At 35.8% G+C, this 13,437-nt stretch overlaps 1 protein-coding gene across 2 annotated transcripts in view; it reads left to right on the top strand.

Moving 5' to 3' along the window:
* BTBD9 (BTB domain containing 9) overlaps positions 1–13,437 on the top strand; it is a 125,952-nt gene that overhangs the window by 83,437 nt on the left and 29,078 nt on the right. For both annotated transcript variants that reach the window (XM_080586148.1, XM_080586149.1), the window contains exon 10: positions 8,746–8,853. In XM_080586148.1, the coding sequence (XP_080442274.1) occupies positions 8,746–8,853 (108 nt within the window). The remainder of the gene's footprint in view (positions 1–8,745; positions 8,854–13,437) is intronic.

Genomic DNA, 13,437 nt, shown 5'->3' on the forward strand with positions numbered 1-13,437 from the left:
AATCTTTTTCAGTTTTCCTTTCTTTTCTGCTTTGGAGATAGATTGGAAAGCAGGACTGTTTACAGGTGAAGAAAATATTTTTGCCAACTTCAGATCCTGACTGTAAATGATGTTGTTTCACAAAATCAGACATTCAGAACCGTGTCTTGATATCTCTCTATTCTCTGTAAATTTAGAGTGTGTTGTCTGGAACTGAATTTGTATTCTCCGTGACAATGAAAAAAGAGAAAGGTTTCTGAAGTTAGCATGCCAGTGAGTGAATGTGGAAACTTCAGGTTAGGTCCTGGCTAGCAGCAGAGGCCCTATACATAGGCGCGTATTGCTAGAATCTATCTCTGTGCCATCTGCCTATTAGAGTTGCCTCTGAATTAATTGATTAGCAAGTGAGATTTGAAGTCAGTTTTGTAAACTGCCAATTTTTGTTCTCCAACAATGAAAAAAGGAAGTCTGAAACTGTTCAGGCTGAAGGAGAGTATCAGTAGGGAGGTGTCAGGAAATGCCTGAGACTGTGTGGTTAGTTTTCTTGGATCCTCTTCTCTATCAATCACTGTACGTTTGCATTTATAAAAAGTAGCCTTTTTGAAGTGAGTTCAGGGGAAAAAAAAAGTGCAGAATTCCCATATCCCTGAATCATGAAAATTGAAGGAAATAAATTGTTCCCTTCTTCCAAAGCTGCGGCTGTGTTTTTGTTTTAGCCTCTGGCATTGCTGTGATTGTTATAAAACTTTGAAGGTCAAGTTTAAAATCAGACATCCAGGCAAATCTCTGTCCATAACAGAAGTACTGATTTGTGTGTTTACCAGCTACAGAAGCTATGCATAATGGGAGTTCAGCATTGTTCTCACTATGTGAAACAAGTTGAATGAGAAGTATAGTTGGAAGCTTTCCATGTTGAATATTTTACGCCTTTGAGTTTTGTGTTTTTATTATTCAATTAAGTATTGCATCTCAAGTAGAAAACCAGGAAGACACAGTACTCGGATTTCTTAAAAGAGGTAATTGAAAATGTAATTACATCATTTTCATGCCACTTCGAGCTTAAATTTTTAGTAGTAGCAAAGGCTTGCCTATGTGAGGGAGTAAGAGAAGAATATATTAACTAAACGTTGTTTTCAGTTCATTGACCCTCTGTCTCCATGTCTTACAATTTTCTGCTCTCAACTGATGAATCATACCATCTCTTCAAGGTAGTGTAATAAATTGACTTTCCTATATTAAATACTATGCTAGCATTTATTCTTCTTGAGCAGGAGGATTTTTTTTAATAAGGCTTATTATTAAATAATGTATTAGGTGAACTAGATTTTTGGTTGCCAGGAAATAATAATTGTATAAGCGTGTAAAGCAAATTGCAAAATAAACATTATTATTGCATATTTTAAAACTAATAGGCACTTAATGATTTATGTGGTATTGCATTGTACAGATATGGGATCAGAATCTCATCTGTCTTTGACATTTTTTCCTGCATGTATAGTACAAGCAAGATGAACAGCTTTCCTTAAAAAATGACAATAAGGATCATCATCATCATCTAAAGGATCTGACAGAGGAGATGACCTGCATTGCCTAGAGACAGAAATGCTAGCACTGTGTCATCTTTTCCTTTTCACGTTCTGCCCAGAAGAATAAGTGTTTTGGCTTACATCCATGCCTATGTGAGATCATGGGCAGATGAGGGAAAGATGCCCCTTTAAGTGGGGAAGGAAGATTTCACTGTGTAGCAGCTGCAGCTTTAGCATGGGTCTAGAACATGTCCTATACTCTGCAATGTGGAAGACAGTGACAATGATCTCTGTGTTTAGCACTAGGAAATCTATGGCTGGTACAGAGATCAAATTACATATAAACACAGATCAAAGCAAAGTCTTAACATTTCATTTTAATGAAAGTGGTAGGTTTTTTCTGTTTTTTTTTTTTTAACAGATCTTCCCCAACTGATTGAACTGTGTTCATTGCTTGTTAGTTTCGTGCTCACTTGAAAACTCCCTTGATCTCATTCATCCACCTAGGAGAAAAACATTTCCAGGAGCATTTTCTGTAGGCTAGTCACTGCAGAATGGCATGAGTTGCTCTGCCCCGAGAAACTGAGTCATTAGAACTGTGGGTTTGGATTCTAAATTAATAATTAGAAATTAAAGTATACATCTTTTAAGTTTAGAGGCATGAATGTGCCATTGGATATATTTGTATCAGAGAGATTAAATATGAGCTTTTTTTTTTTTTTGGTAAAAAGAGGGGTAGTATATACTTTTAGTCTATAGAAATCAGAATTCCGCTGGAGAGAGGCTCAAAGTCAAAATGTGTTCCCATGGCAACTAAATTCTGATTATGAAAAAAAAAAAAAAGAACTATTGGTACTCAAATATGCATTAGAAATGCATAGAGAGCTAAATGGTTCTGGAGTATATCTTGTCTGCATGTTTTCTGCAAAATCTTATCAGTTTGCTTAGAATCTTTGAACGATTCAGGTTGGAAGGGACTTGAGGATGTGATCTTGTCCAGACTTGATCAAAGCAGGGTCGTCTATGGCGTAAGACCATTCTACTAAAGACTACACAGTCAGGTCTTGAAAACCTTCAAGGAAGGAAAATCCAAAACTTTTCTGAGTAGCTTGTTCCAATATTTAATTATCCTCACGGAGTATACAGTTTTTCCTTTTCATGTGGTTCCTGTTTTCCCATGCTTCTAGGCCATCTGGAACTTCCTGTTTTAATTTATGGCTGTTGTCTTTATTTTTTCCATTTGCACCTCTGTGAAGAGCCTGGCTCAGTCTTTTCAATAACATGCTCTCAGGTATTGAAAAGTGCTGCTAGGTACAAGCCAATTTCCTCAGCCTCTTTGCAGTTTGTGTGCTCCAACCTCCAGAGCATCTTGGTGGTCCTCTGTGGGATTTAGATTTATCAGTATTGTATTGGGGTCCAAAACTGGATATAATATACCAGTTGGGACCTAATGAGTGCCAAGTAAAGGAGAATAATCCCTTTCCCAGAATGGACTCTGGAGGAACTCTTGCAACCAGCCTCCAGGAGAATGATGAACTGTTAACCTCTACACATTCAGCTAAACAATCTAGCCAGTTTTCACCCATTATTTTGTAGTCTACCCATTTAAACTGTAACATCCCAACTAGGATACAGGAATGCTATGGGAGACCATGTTGAAACCTTGTTAATACCAAATACTTTTTCAGATATTCTTATATAAATTTGGAGCTCTTGGCTTCCACATCAAATTTTACTCAGAAATTCTGAAACAATTTTAATAATAGTGCTCAATAATAGATTCTACTAGAAAAGACCTGAAAATAATTTTAAAATAGTTGTAACTATATAGAGTCTTTAGCGAAAACACATGAAAATTTAGATAAAACATGTGAATTAGGAAGTTTATCGCTCCTACTTGCAAGAGCTTATAGGATACTTGGATCTTGGATCAGTCAGTAGACAGAGAAAATACATTACTTCACTGGCTGTTTTTTCCACATTGTTGCATGTCTGGACAGAGGAGGAAAAAAAAACACCTTGCCTTTTTCCTCTCTGAAAATGTCATTATCAATGACAGAAAAAAATATTATATTTAACTGGACACAGAAAGACAGCATTATAAACATAATGTAAGTGCCTTTTATTTAACTCTTAAATGGCTAATACCTTAATATTGAAAAGACTGCCATATCCCAATAGCTCTCACTCTCTCTGCATTTATCTTGAATAGACAAATAACACTATTATCCTGCAATCTAATACTATTATACTGCAATCTTTGGCTGATAACCTTATAGGTGTATTTTTTCTGTGAATTTCCAAAAAGAAAGAAAAGTCCTGAAAGAACGGGACTTGCTTTAGTATTGCTTGACAGAGGGAGACAGAATTCTTTGGTACTGTAGTGATTTCCAAGCTAAAGTAAACAAATATTTTGCATCTCTGTAAAAGCAGACTAGTCACTAATCCCTGTTTAATCTCTTTGAAGACTTCATTATTAACATGGATACGTTGGGCTCAACACTTCTGTTTTTCATATTCAGAGTAATTCTTAAATTAACAAATTATATCAGACAGCTTTAATGTGTTTTCTGTTTGCTTATGCCATCATCCTATACATCTCTTATGCTTTCTAATTTTCCATACCACTTCTGCTTATGAAGTTTTTTATTCTTTTTATTTTCTATTCTTGCCTGAACTGAGAGTGAAATCATGACTTAGAATAAAGCATCATATAAGATCATATAAGCATATAGGAAATATGCACGATTTTGATTCCTTTACAGGATCCTGAAGAAAAAAGATTGACTTTCTGCAAGGTAATTGCTGAACCATATATAACTGCAGAAACTGAACAGGGATTATAGGCAACCAGAGACAAAAATGCAATGAAAATTTTATAAAAATACTCATTCTGTGGGGTTTCTTTCTTTTTTCTCCATCTTTCAACAAATGTAGTTACCTCATGCTTTAATTTCCTATAGTCTTTGGCTTTCTAGAAGTATGCATATAGTTTCTGAACATAGTATTATAAAATACTTTTGCTGTATGTGTTACTAACTTTATAGTATTCAAGAATTGGGTATCATCCTGTAAGGTTCACAACTATTACTGTTTGGTATTCTGCTAACACTTTTTGTTTATATAGTTATATAGCAGTCTGAACTAAACAGTGACAATTTTTTTCAGAATTCTGACCATAAAACGCAAGCAGAGACAGCACAGAACGCTTGTGGAAGTGCGGAACCATCAATCACAGGGAAACACATGGCATTTAGGGAAATGCTGCTGAGAAAGCAGCCACTTTTGATGTAACAGACAATATAGTCAGTTTCCCACACCTCTAACATTAAATTTTATTTCTATTTGAAAAGCTCTTATTTTATAAAATGAGGTGTTTTCAGCATGTGATGTAAATAACAGTATCATGTTAAATGATTAACAGGCTTACAATTTAGATACCGAAAGAAGTGGCATATCAGAAATATATTTAAATCTCATGATCTTGCAGGAGTGATCTGGATAAAGCTTGTTCAGCTTTTCTTTCTCCATCTTGAGAGAGGGATTTACGAACAAGAGCTAATTTAGCTTTTTATTCTAATATCGAAGGTCTTAGGAACGTGGACAATTTTGTTTTAAACAGATGCGTTTCCAATGAGTATAGTTTTGACTTTTTCATTGAAATATTCTCTTTCCAGTGATTTAATATCCATCATAGCATGACAGAGTTTTTCTACAGAAGTTTAGCCTGGTAGCTTGCTTGAAATGTGTTTGAAAGATTATTGTACCTGGCATTGGCATAAAAAGTGGTCCTTATGCCCAGTGTGCACTGGTGAATATTCATGAAATCACTTGAAAGTTTTTTGCTACTTACCCAGAAAGGCATTTCATGCAGAATAAATTTGAAATAGGTTCTGTGGCAAGTCTCCTTCCGTTCTCTCTCTTATGAAAGATAATGAAGTAAGATAAGAACTTTTTCTGTCTTTCATGAATCCCAAAGCAACAAAAATCTACATTTAACGTTCATCCTAAATCACTTTGGGAAAGATTCTTCTAACTTTAATTGACTCATTGTTTGTTTTGTAATAATCCCAAGCCATATGCTTTTTCAAGCTATTTAACTTGGGCTAGGTTGTTTTGGCAGAGAGCAATTAAATGTGTCCTTAAAAGGAATGCATATAATACATATGTCCTGTTAGCCTTTTGCTCTAAAGCCAAGCCAGTTGTGTTTTAATTACAGTATTGTTAATTGTAATTACAGTCACTAGTGTGCTTATGATATTCAAACTCTTGATCGTAGCTTTGAAAACCTGGTTCAAAGAAACAGGACCGAGCCCCCATGATGAAAAAGATCCTATTAAAAACCATAATTAGCTACATTTCAACAACTTTTCTTAAAAGAAAACAAGTTTACATATGTTTTTGTTCTTCTCTCTTCTTAGCATTTGGAAGGCTTAGTCTAAACGTGGGTATTAAGTCAGGAAGTCAGGATCTATTAATTATTCACATTTACCAAATCCAGGATTTTAATCCATAAACTTTTTTTTTCTTTTTTTTTATCCAGAAAATGAGTTTCATTCAGTCTCTTCAGTATTTGAACACCCTCAAGCTGTAGAAAAACAGAATGGGGAAGATCTCATGAAACAGAGGTGTTAGGTTTTTGTTGTTGTTTTTAAACCAAGTCTTATATGATGCTGTAGGCAACTACTTTAATTTTTTACTATGTCAGCTCTGAATTTTTAATTTGCAAATAGACAGTATTCACACGTACTAAAAGGCTTCTGTTAAGTGTTTTATTTTAGCTTCCTAAAGCTATTTATTGGTAGCTTATTATTTTCCATAATATTAATGTGCTGGGCTTAGTTGAGAGCATCTAGGGAGTTTATTTTAAATCTGCTTGACCTGTAGACCCAATTCCACTTCAAATGCTGGGATTCCAAATGGGAAATAGAGCTAAACCAGATTGCTTTGAACAGAAGGTAATAGCACTTTTTTTTTTTTTTTTTAGGACAAAGATATAAACACATGTCCTTAATTAACTAATTCCGAAGACAGTCCAGCTTCTGCTTTGGACAGCATTTCTCTATAAGAGAAAGGATTCTATGTTCAGCAAATGGCGTGGTCATTTTCCCCCTCTAGCAGTCTTGTTTTTCAATGTTAAAAGTGAGCAATATTGTTTGCAGTTACATTTCTCCCAGCAGAAGAAGCAGCTGAAAGCCAGAAAGATTTTCTCAACTAGAAGAAGGGAATTCATAGTATAAAACTTGAGTACTCTTCTGTAAGATGATTAAATAGAGACAGCTTGAAGCTATCTGCCTGGGAAAGACTGTAGTGTGGCACAATTTCCTTTTCTTTTCAAACATTTCAGCTGTTTGCATTATTGGATCCTTATCTATTGCACTTTGAAAAGTGTGGATCTGCAGTAGCTCTTTCTCACAGCTGAAGAACGAACTCAGATTAGGTGTATCACCCGGCTTTCACAGTTTTCTAGTTGTGTTTTGCTGTAATTACTGTGATTCAGGTCATCCGTGCAGTTGTAGCTGTTTTGGGTGGTTAGCTGCTCTTTGTTTATTGGTCTACAAATTCACTGTAGAAGTGAAGTCATGTTCATTGACTTCTGTAACAAACTGTTGGATTTTAGCAACCCTAGCAAGTGTTAGCTAACTTTGAAGACGAGAACCTGAGGATCAAGAGGTGACAACAACTGATTGTCAGTTGTGCCGTACATTGCATTATTATGGTATTTGTTTTCCATATGCGTATCGAGTAAGAGTTCAGAGAATAGGAGTTTTAACAGCAACAAAATCAGCAAAACATAATTTCTTTTAGCAGACATAACGTGGATTGTTCACTTTAGAATATTGCAATCTGAAAACTTTGGGTAGGTTGAAGAGAAAACATTATTTTAGAAAATGGTATTGCCACCAGTCACCTTTAACTAAAATAGAAAATATTTTTGAAATTTTGTATGAAAGCAGCAATTAGTTGTTCCCAGTTGTATCCTGCTAACCAATGGAATGAAGCCAGCAAGGGGACTTATGTAAAATGTAGGCAAAAATTCATCTAATAATCAAAATGTGAATGTTTAACTGCTTCTAAAGAAGAAATTGCAGAAGTGTCTGCCTTTCTTTCGGCCAGTCAGTTGCCCCTTTAGTGTGTGTAAATACCCTCCTGTTATTTGTGGATGCTTCATTGCTTCATTCGGGGGGGGGGGGGGGGGGGGGGGGGGGCGGGGGGTGAAGAAAGGATGCAAAAAGGATGCTACATATTGGTTCCCAAATATGCTGGAAAGAATTCATACTAGAATTTGTTCTATTGCACACATCTCGTCCTATCCCACTGACAGGGGAGGAGAGGAAGGGAAAGGTTCTTGGCTTTGCTTTAATTCATATCATGAGAAACACAATGAAATGAAGAAATGATGCTTGGGGTTTCAAACATCTGTTACAAGAGGGAGATAATCCCCATATAAAGGGAAGGAGTAGTAAAGATACAACATTTGCCAGATGTGTTTTTTGAGAACGATATACTCAGGCAAAATCACAACCCTGATGCTTTAGATCTTCCTCTCTGTGAGATAAGGATGGAACTTGAAGCCTGTTTGCTATACCATTTATCACACTTCCTGAAGATATGAGTATTTGTGAGGATGCATGTGGAATGAATCCTTGAGACCACTATTTTTTTTTCTTGTTCTTTTGTTTGTTCTTTTGCAATTTGGTCAAAAATTCAGTGCACTCTCCCTTATATCATGATGAACCAGGAAATCCAATTTTCTTACTTGCCTTTCTTTTTCTTTTAAAACTGTTTGCTATTTTTACCAAAAAAATAATAATATAAAAATACAGTTAAGAATACAGTGTAATCTTTCTAGTCACCAGAATCTCTTTATCTTTCCCCTTTTAAATTGACCTTTCGAAACATCTTTGATGCAGGTTTAAAGCAGGCAATGCTATATGCCAAATAGACTAGCTCATTTATTTACTTTCAAATACATTAAAAGTAATGGGATGAATGTCATAGAATAATGTCAGTAACGTGGTTATTGTAAGTCAGTTACTGGCCTTAGGATAATGAGAATAGAGATTCTCAAGTTTGAGATGACGGAAACAGTAAGGATCTTCCTGAATGTTGGAGGCACCTTCCAGAATAAACAGGTGATTTTAGAAAGGATTTAAGAGGTGGAAATACAGGACTAGAAAACTTAAGCATCTTGGTTTTATGTTTATTTTACTTATCACTCAACTGCTTCCTCACTTAGGTTGCTGCTTTGGGACTGTGACGATCGGAGTTACAGCTACTACATTGAGGTCTCAACAAATCAGCAGCAATGGACTATGGTGGCTGATCGCACAAAAATTTCCTGCAAGTGAGTTTAATTTTTTTCCTCTTATTTGCACAAAGCTGGAACTAGAAAACTTTTTATTTTCCTTTTGTTCGGTATTTAAATAGATGACTTTTTGATTGTGAAAAGAATGATCATTGCATAACCTATAGATTACAAATTCTGGACCATTATATGTATAACTTCAGGAAGTTGTAGGTTCTCATCTGGCTAAATATTTAGCCTTTCAAACCAGGATCACGTTGTGAAGAGCCAGACAAGTACTATGTTTTCCAGTTTGATTATTCATTCTCAGAAACAGCCCAGCTTCTATACATTTGTTTTTGTGAGCCCTGGGAGTTAAACCACATTTGTCCAAAGTTCACGTATATGGTAACCCTTAAATCACCCCTTGTTGAGAAACTTGGTACGGGAGGGAAGAGAGCTTGGTAAAGGATTTTCTTTACCAAATGTATTCCACCCCTACCAAAGCACATAGAAGCATGATACAGAGAGTTGAAAGGGATGGAGGAAGTGAGGGTTGGGACAAAACTGTCACAGATCGCCCACTGAACTCAGTTACCTAGCTTGACCTTCTCTCAGTGATGACCATGTGGTCAGTGCACACAGGACAGGTACTCTGCATTTGAACAGACCCCTTCCATAGGGAGAGGAAAAAAAAAAAAGCTTCTTAAAAAGAGAAAAGGGAAGAAAAAGTTTCATTTTTATTTTATACTTCAATCAGAAGAATTCAGGTATGAATACTCTCCACATATTTACTCTCTGTCAGCTTTTCTGTAATTACTGAGTCTACTGATAAAACCTGTTGTTCTAATGTGGAAGAATAATTCAGTGTTGATAGCAAACTTAAACAATTTGATAGTTCTAATTCCAACTGGGACTGAAAAGATAGGCTGCAAATTTATACATTACATATACAGAAGCTAGGCATGCTCAGCAATCAGTGTATGTTGATAGGATATAATCTCCTGGCTGATCCCCAGGGAAGCTCAGACTTATAAAAATCTTATTTCTCTCCTTCTTTATCCCCAGTCAGTTTTCCATAAGATATTCTTTCTTTTGTGGGACAAAACTGAAGTCATCAGCTGTGTGGTGACAGCTGCCACCCATCCTGTGTTAGTGCCAAGTGGTTAAGTTATTCAGTCCTTTTCTAGCAACACTGCTGATGCACATTTCCTAAAGTTTCTGTTCTATCTCTTAATGTATCCAATTCAAAGATGCATTTACAGCGCAGGCTAGATATGCGGGTGAAGGAGAACTTGACACATTCTTTCACTGTCTGTAACAGACAGGGTATTGATGAGCAGAAATCCTGGGTTCTGCCTTCAGTTCTGGAGAAAGTGTAAAGGATATGTAATCATTTTCAAAGGTATCTCAGTGCAATGGAAAAAAAAATATTATTATTTTTTTTGGCTGTCCCAGCAGTGGGAGCAGAGAGTCAAAATGTTTTGCACTTCACCCTTGTACATTTTGGTACTAATAGCCTAGACCAGCCAAAAGGAACATTTCGTTAAGTATGCACAGTGCAGCTGGAATTGCCAGTTGATTGCCCAGTTCAGGTATCTGTTCACAATGTTCAAACCATGGATTTTTGAAACCCTTAACCTTGGACAAATATAGGTGCATTCCTGAACTGAAGGTATCATGTTGCCTCATGATATATACTTCAAATTATTGACTCAAAACATAAGTGCTCTGGCAGTTCTCAAAGCAGTAGCTGCAGGAACTGTTTTCATGTGAATTAGAGAATTGTACTTTCCCTAACTTCTTGCTCTGACAGACAAGCATCCAGCTTCCAAAATGACAGTCTTAAATTTAAAGTCTACTGATTTATAGTGTTGTAACAGTCTCTATCTGTTCTCAACAAATAATGCCGTTGTCCTAAAACTTAAAATTACAAAAGCTCAGTGAAATCCAGAACAATTCAATTTAGCAAAGACTAGAAAATTATAAAGAAAAAGGATCAATTTGAAAAATCTTTCATGTATCTTTTTCATTTGAAAAATGTTTCCTTTTAAAAATTATCCTCTGTAACTACATTTAATTACTATATCACCTGTAAATGCAATAAGTTAAAAGATTTGTGGACTGCACCCCAGCCCCATCCCTCAAATTTCAGGTGATTTCTTTGCATTTGAGAGCATTTTTTATATCCAATTTAAATCTTTTGCACTTTATGATCAGCAAATCACATCTTTACAGCCACCTCACCAAAGAAAGCTGTTTAAATACATTTGATTTTCAAAAATGCTGAAGTGACTTCAGCTCAAAAATTACTTTGATTGTAATAGCAGATTGCTACATCTAAATAGTACATATGTATATGTACATATATACACATACATAAAATGTTTATATATTTATACATTATATATTTGTATACATAAAAAGCTTTATAAATAGTACTACAGAAATGGCAAAGGCTACAAAAATTAGGACTTTTTTTTTTGTAAAGTACAGAGGATCGTAATTCCTTACAGTTAGAGATGGACCACTTTCATTTTATTGAAAAATGGTGGTACTATGACCAAAAAAAGCTAACATTTTTTGGTGTTCAACAATGGTTGAGTAGAGTGGAAGAGACATCATCATTCAGTGACTCATGCACTGAATGAAGCCCCTCACTTTATACTTGTAGGACAAGGTTTCAGTATGGTGGAGGAGACATCTTAATAAACAAGAGAAAATTGAACCAGACACTTTTGATTTTTCAGTTTCTGTACTTAAAAAATAAAAATAAAAAAAATAAAATGCGTGGATTTATTTCTACGAGAAAAACAAACAAGTTATTTTAGCTTTACAGAGGAGACGAAGAGCTGGATTTTAACCAAGATAAACAGATGCTGAATTAAGGCAGAAATGGTGCAATTTGTCTGGTTTACCATTATAGGGTAGTGGTTAAAATACTCCAGTTAGATGCAAGAGATTTTTTTTCTCTAGTACTGAGATTTTAGTTTCTTACTTAAGACGCTTTATCTAATGTGTTCTAGATTGAGTTCTTGTATGAAGTAGTTTGTGGACTTTTGTGCAGAGTACAGGTATCTCACCTCCCACAGGGCTTTTAACTTTTCATTTACAGTTAACAGTTCATTCTGTCTCTGTCCTTCCCCTTACCATGAATACATTGGTATATTGTGCAAGCATCTCAGTTCCAAAAGAGAGAAATTTGCCTCAGAATGACTTTTAGTCAAGCAATTCAAGCACTCCCCAAGGACAAGCGAGAATCAGCCTGTGCGTTGTGCCTGACTCATCCTAGGGTTTAGGGAACCAGTTAAGGATTCTCACATTTAGCAACTTGCCATAACCAGACTACAGCATAATAGGACAGACGCAACAACACCTTTGTCTCTTCAGTCTTCATTATTTTTATGAATGCAACAGCCCTCTCTCTCTCTTTTGGAGTTTGCAGCTATTTTTTGTCTCATCTGAATCCTGATTTTTTTGATGAATGTTAGGCATCCTAGCACTCAAAAATATGAACTCCAATCGCTTAGGTTTATGCATTTCTTTGTTTAAAAAATAAATAAATGTAGGTATGTCCTTGGGATTATGATTGCCTGTTTGACTACAGGTACCTCTCAGAGCAACTGTCAACTGAGAATCTGTTATTAAATATTATTATATGTGTATTTGTGTGAGGCTGAAATATGAATTCTTTGAAAAAGTATACCCGAGATATCTCTGTTTCTTTTAAAAATTTTAGATATGTGGGTGAATTCTAGGTGGTTGATGATGTCTTGAAATCCTGGGCTTACACTTCCTGGCATTAGGTCTGTGGTAAATATCCTGCAGTAGACTCTAGAAAAGTAACTCGCTTGTTTTTCTGTGCAGAATATGCAGCAGTAGCAAATGAAAGTGGATGGAGTTAAAACTCGAGAGAATTTCACAGGGGCCCATATTCCAAGAGATAGAATACTTGCGATGAGAAAATTTACTTTGCTAGTAATATTCTGTATTCTCTTTTTCTGTCTTCAAAGACTTGTGGATCAGAGCTGTTTGCTTTGCTCTTTGCTGCCTGGCTTTCTGTCTGCATACTCTTTCAGTGGAGTTACAGTCCTCTGCTGAAGTCATTAGCGTGCTGCCTTGCAAGTGTTCTGTGAGGTCACCACATCATTTTGTCGCATCTCTGGCACACGAGATAGAGTGACCCATAAAGGCAGCAAACACAAACCTCAACAGACATCTCTGATGATTTGTAAGTGGCAAACAAAACAATGAGAAAGAAAATTAAATCAAATTCTGCTTGAATAGCATATATTGATTTTGGCAGTCTACTGAAGTATGAAGTTTCCATTTAAACTCTCAGTATGCTGCTTTGGGTTGTTCTAATCATATTTTTAATGTAGTATTTTGTGTAAATTAATAATTTGGTGCTCAAAGACAAAACCTGTCAGTCTACTCCTAACCTCCTCATCTCTCACAGCCTTTTAAAAAGGGTGAAGACAAACTGGATGTCTGTTATCTTCGCAGAGAAAGCTTCCTTACCTCCCCTAAGTGATAGCCAATTAATGCATACTGGTTGTTGTCTAATTGCCAATTTTAAAATGCCCTACGTAGGCATTTTTTTTCTTTTCCACAATAAACTGTTTTTCTCTACACAGTATGACC

Source organism: Anser brachyrhynchus (genome assembly GCF_964034855.1).
Source record: "Anser brachyrhynchus genome assembly, chromosome: 3".
NCBI lineage: Eukaryota > Metazoa > Chordata > Aves > Anseriformes > Anatidae > Anser > Anser brachyrhynchus.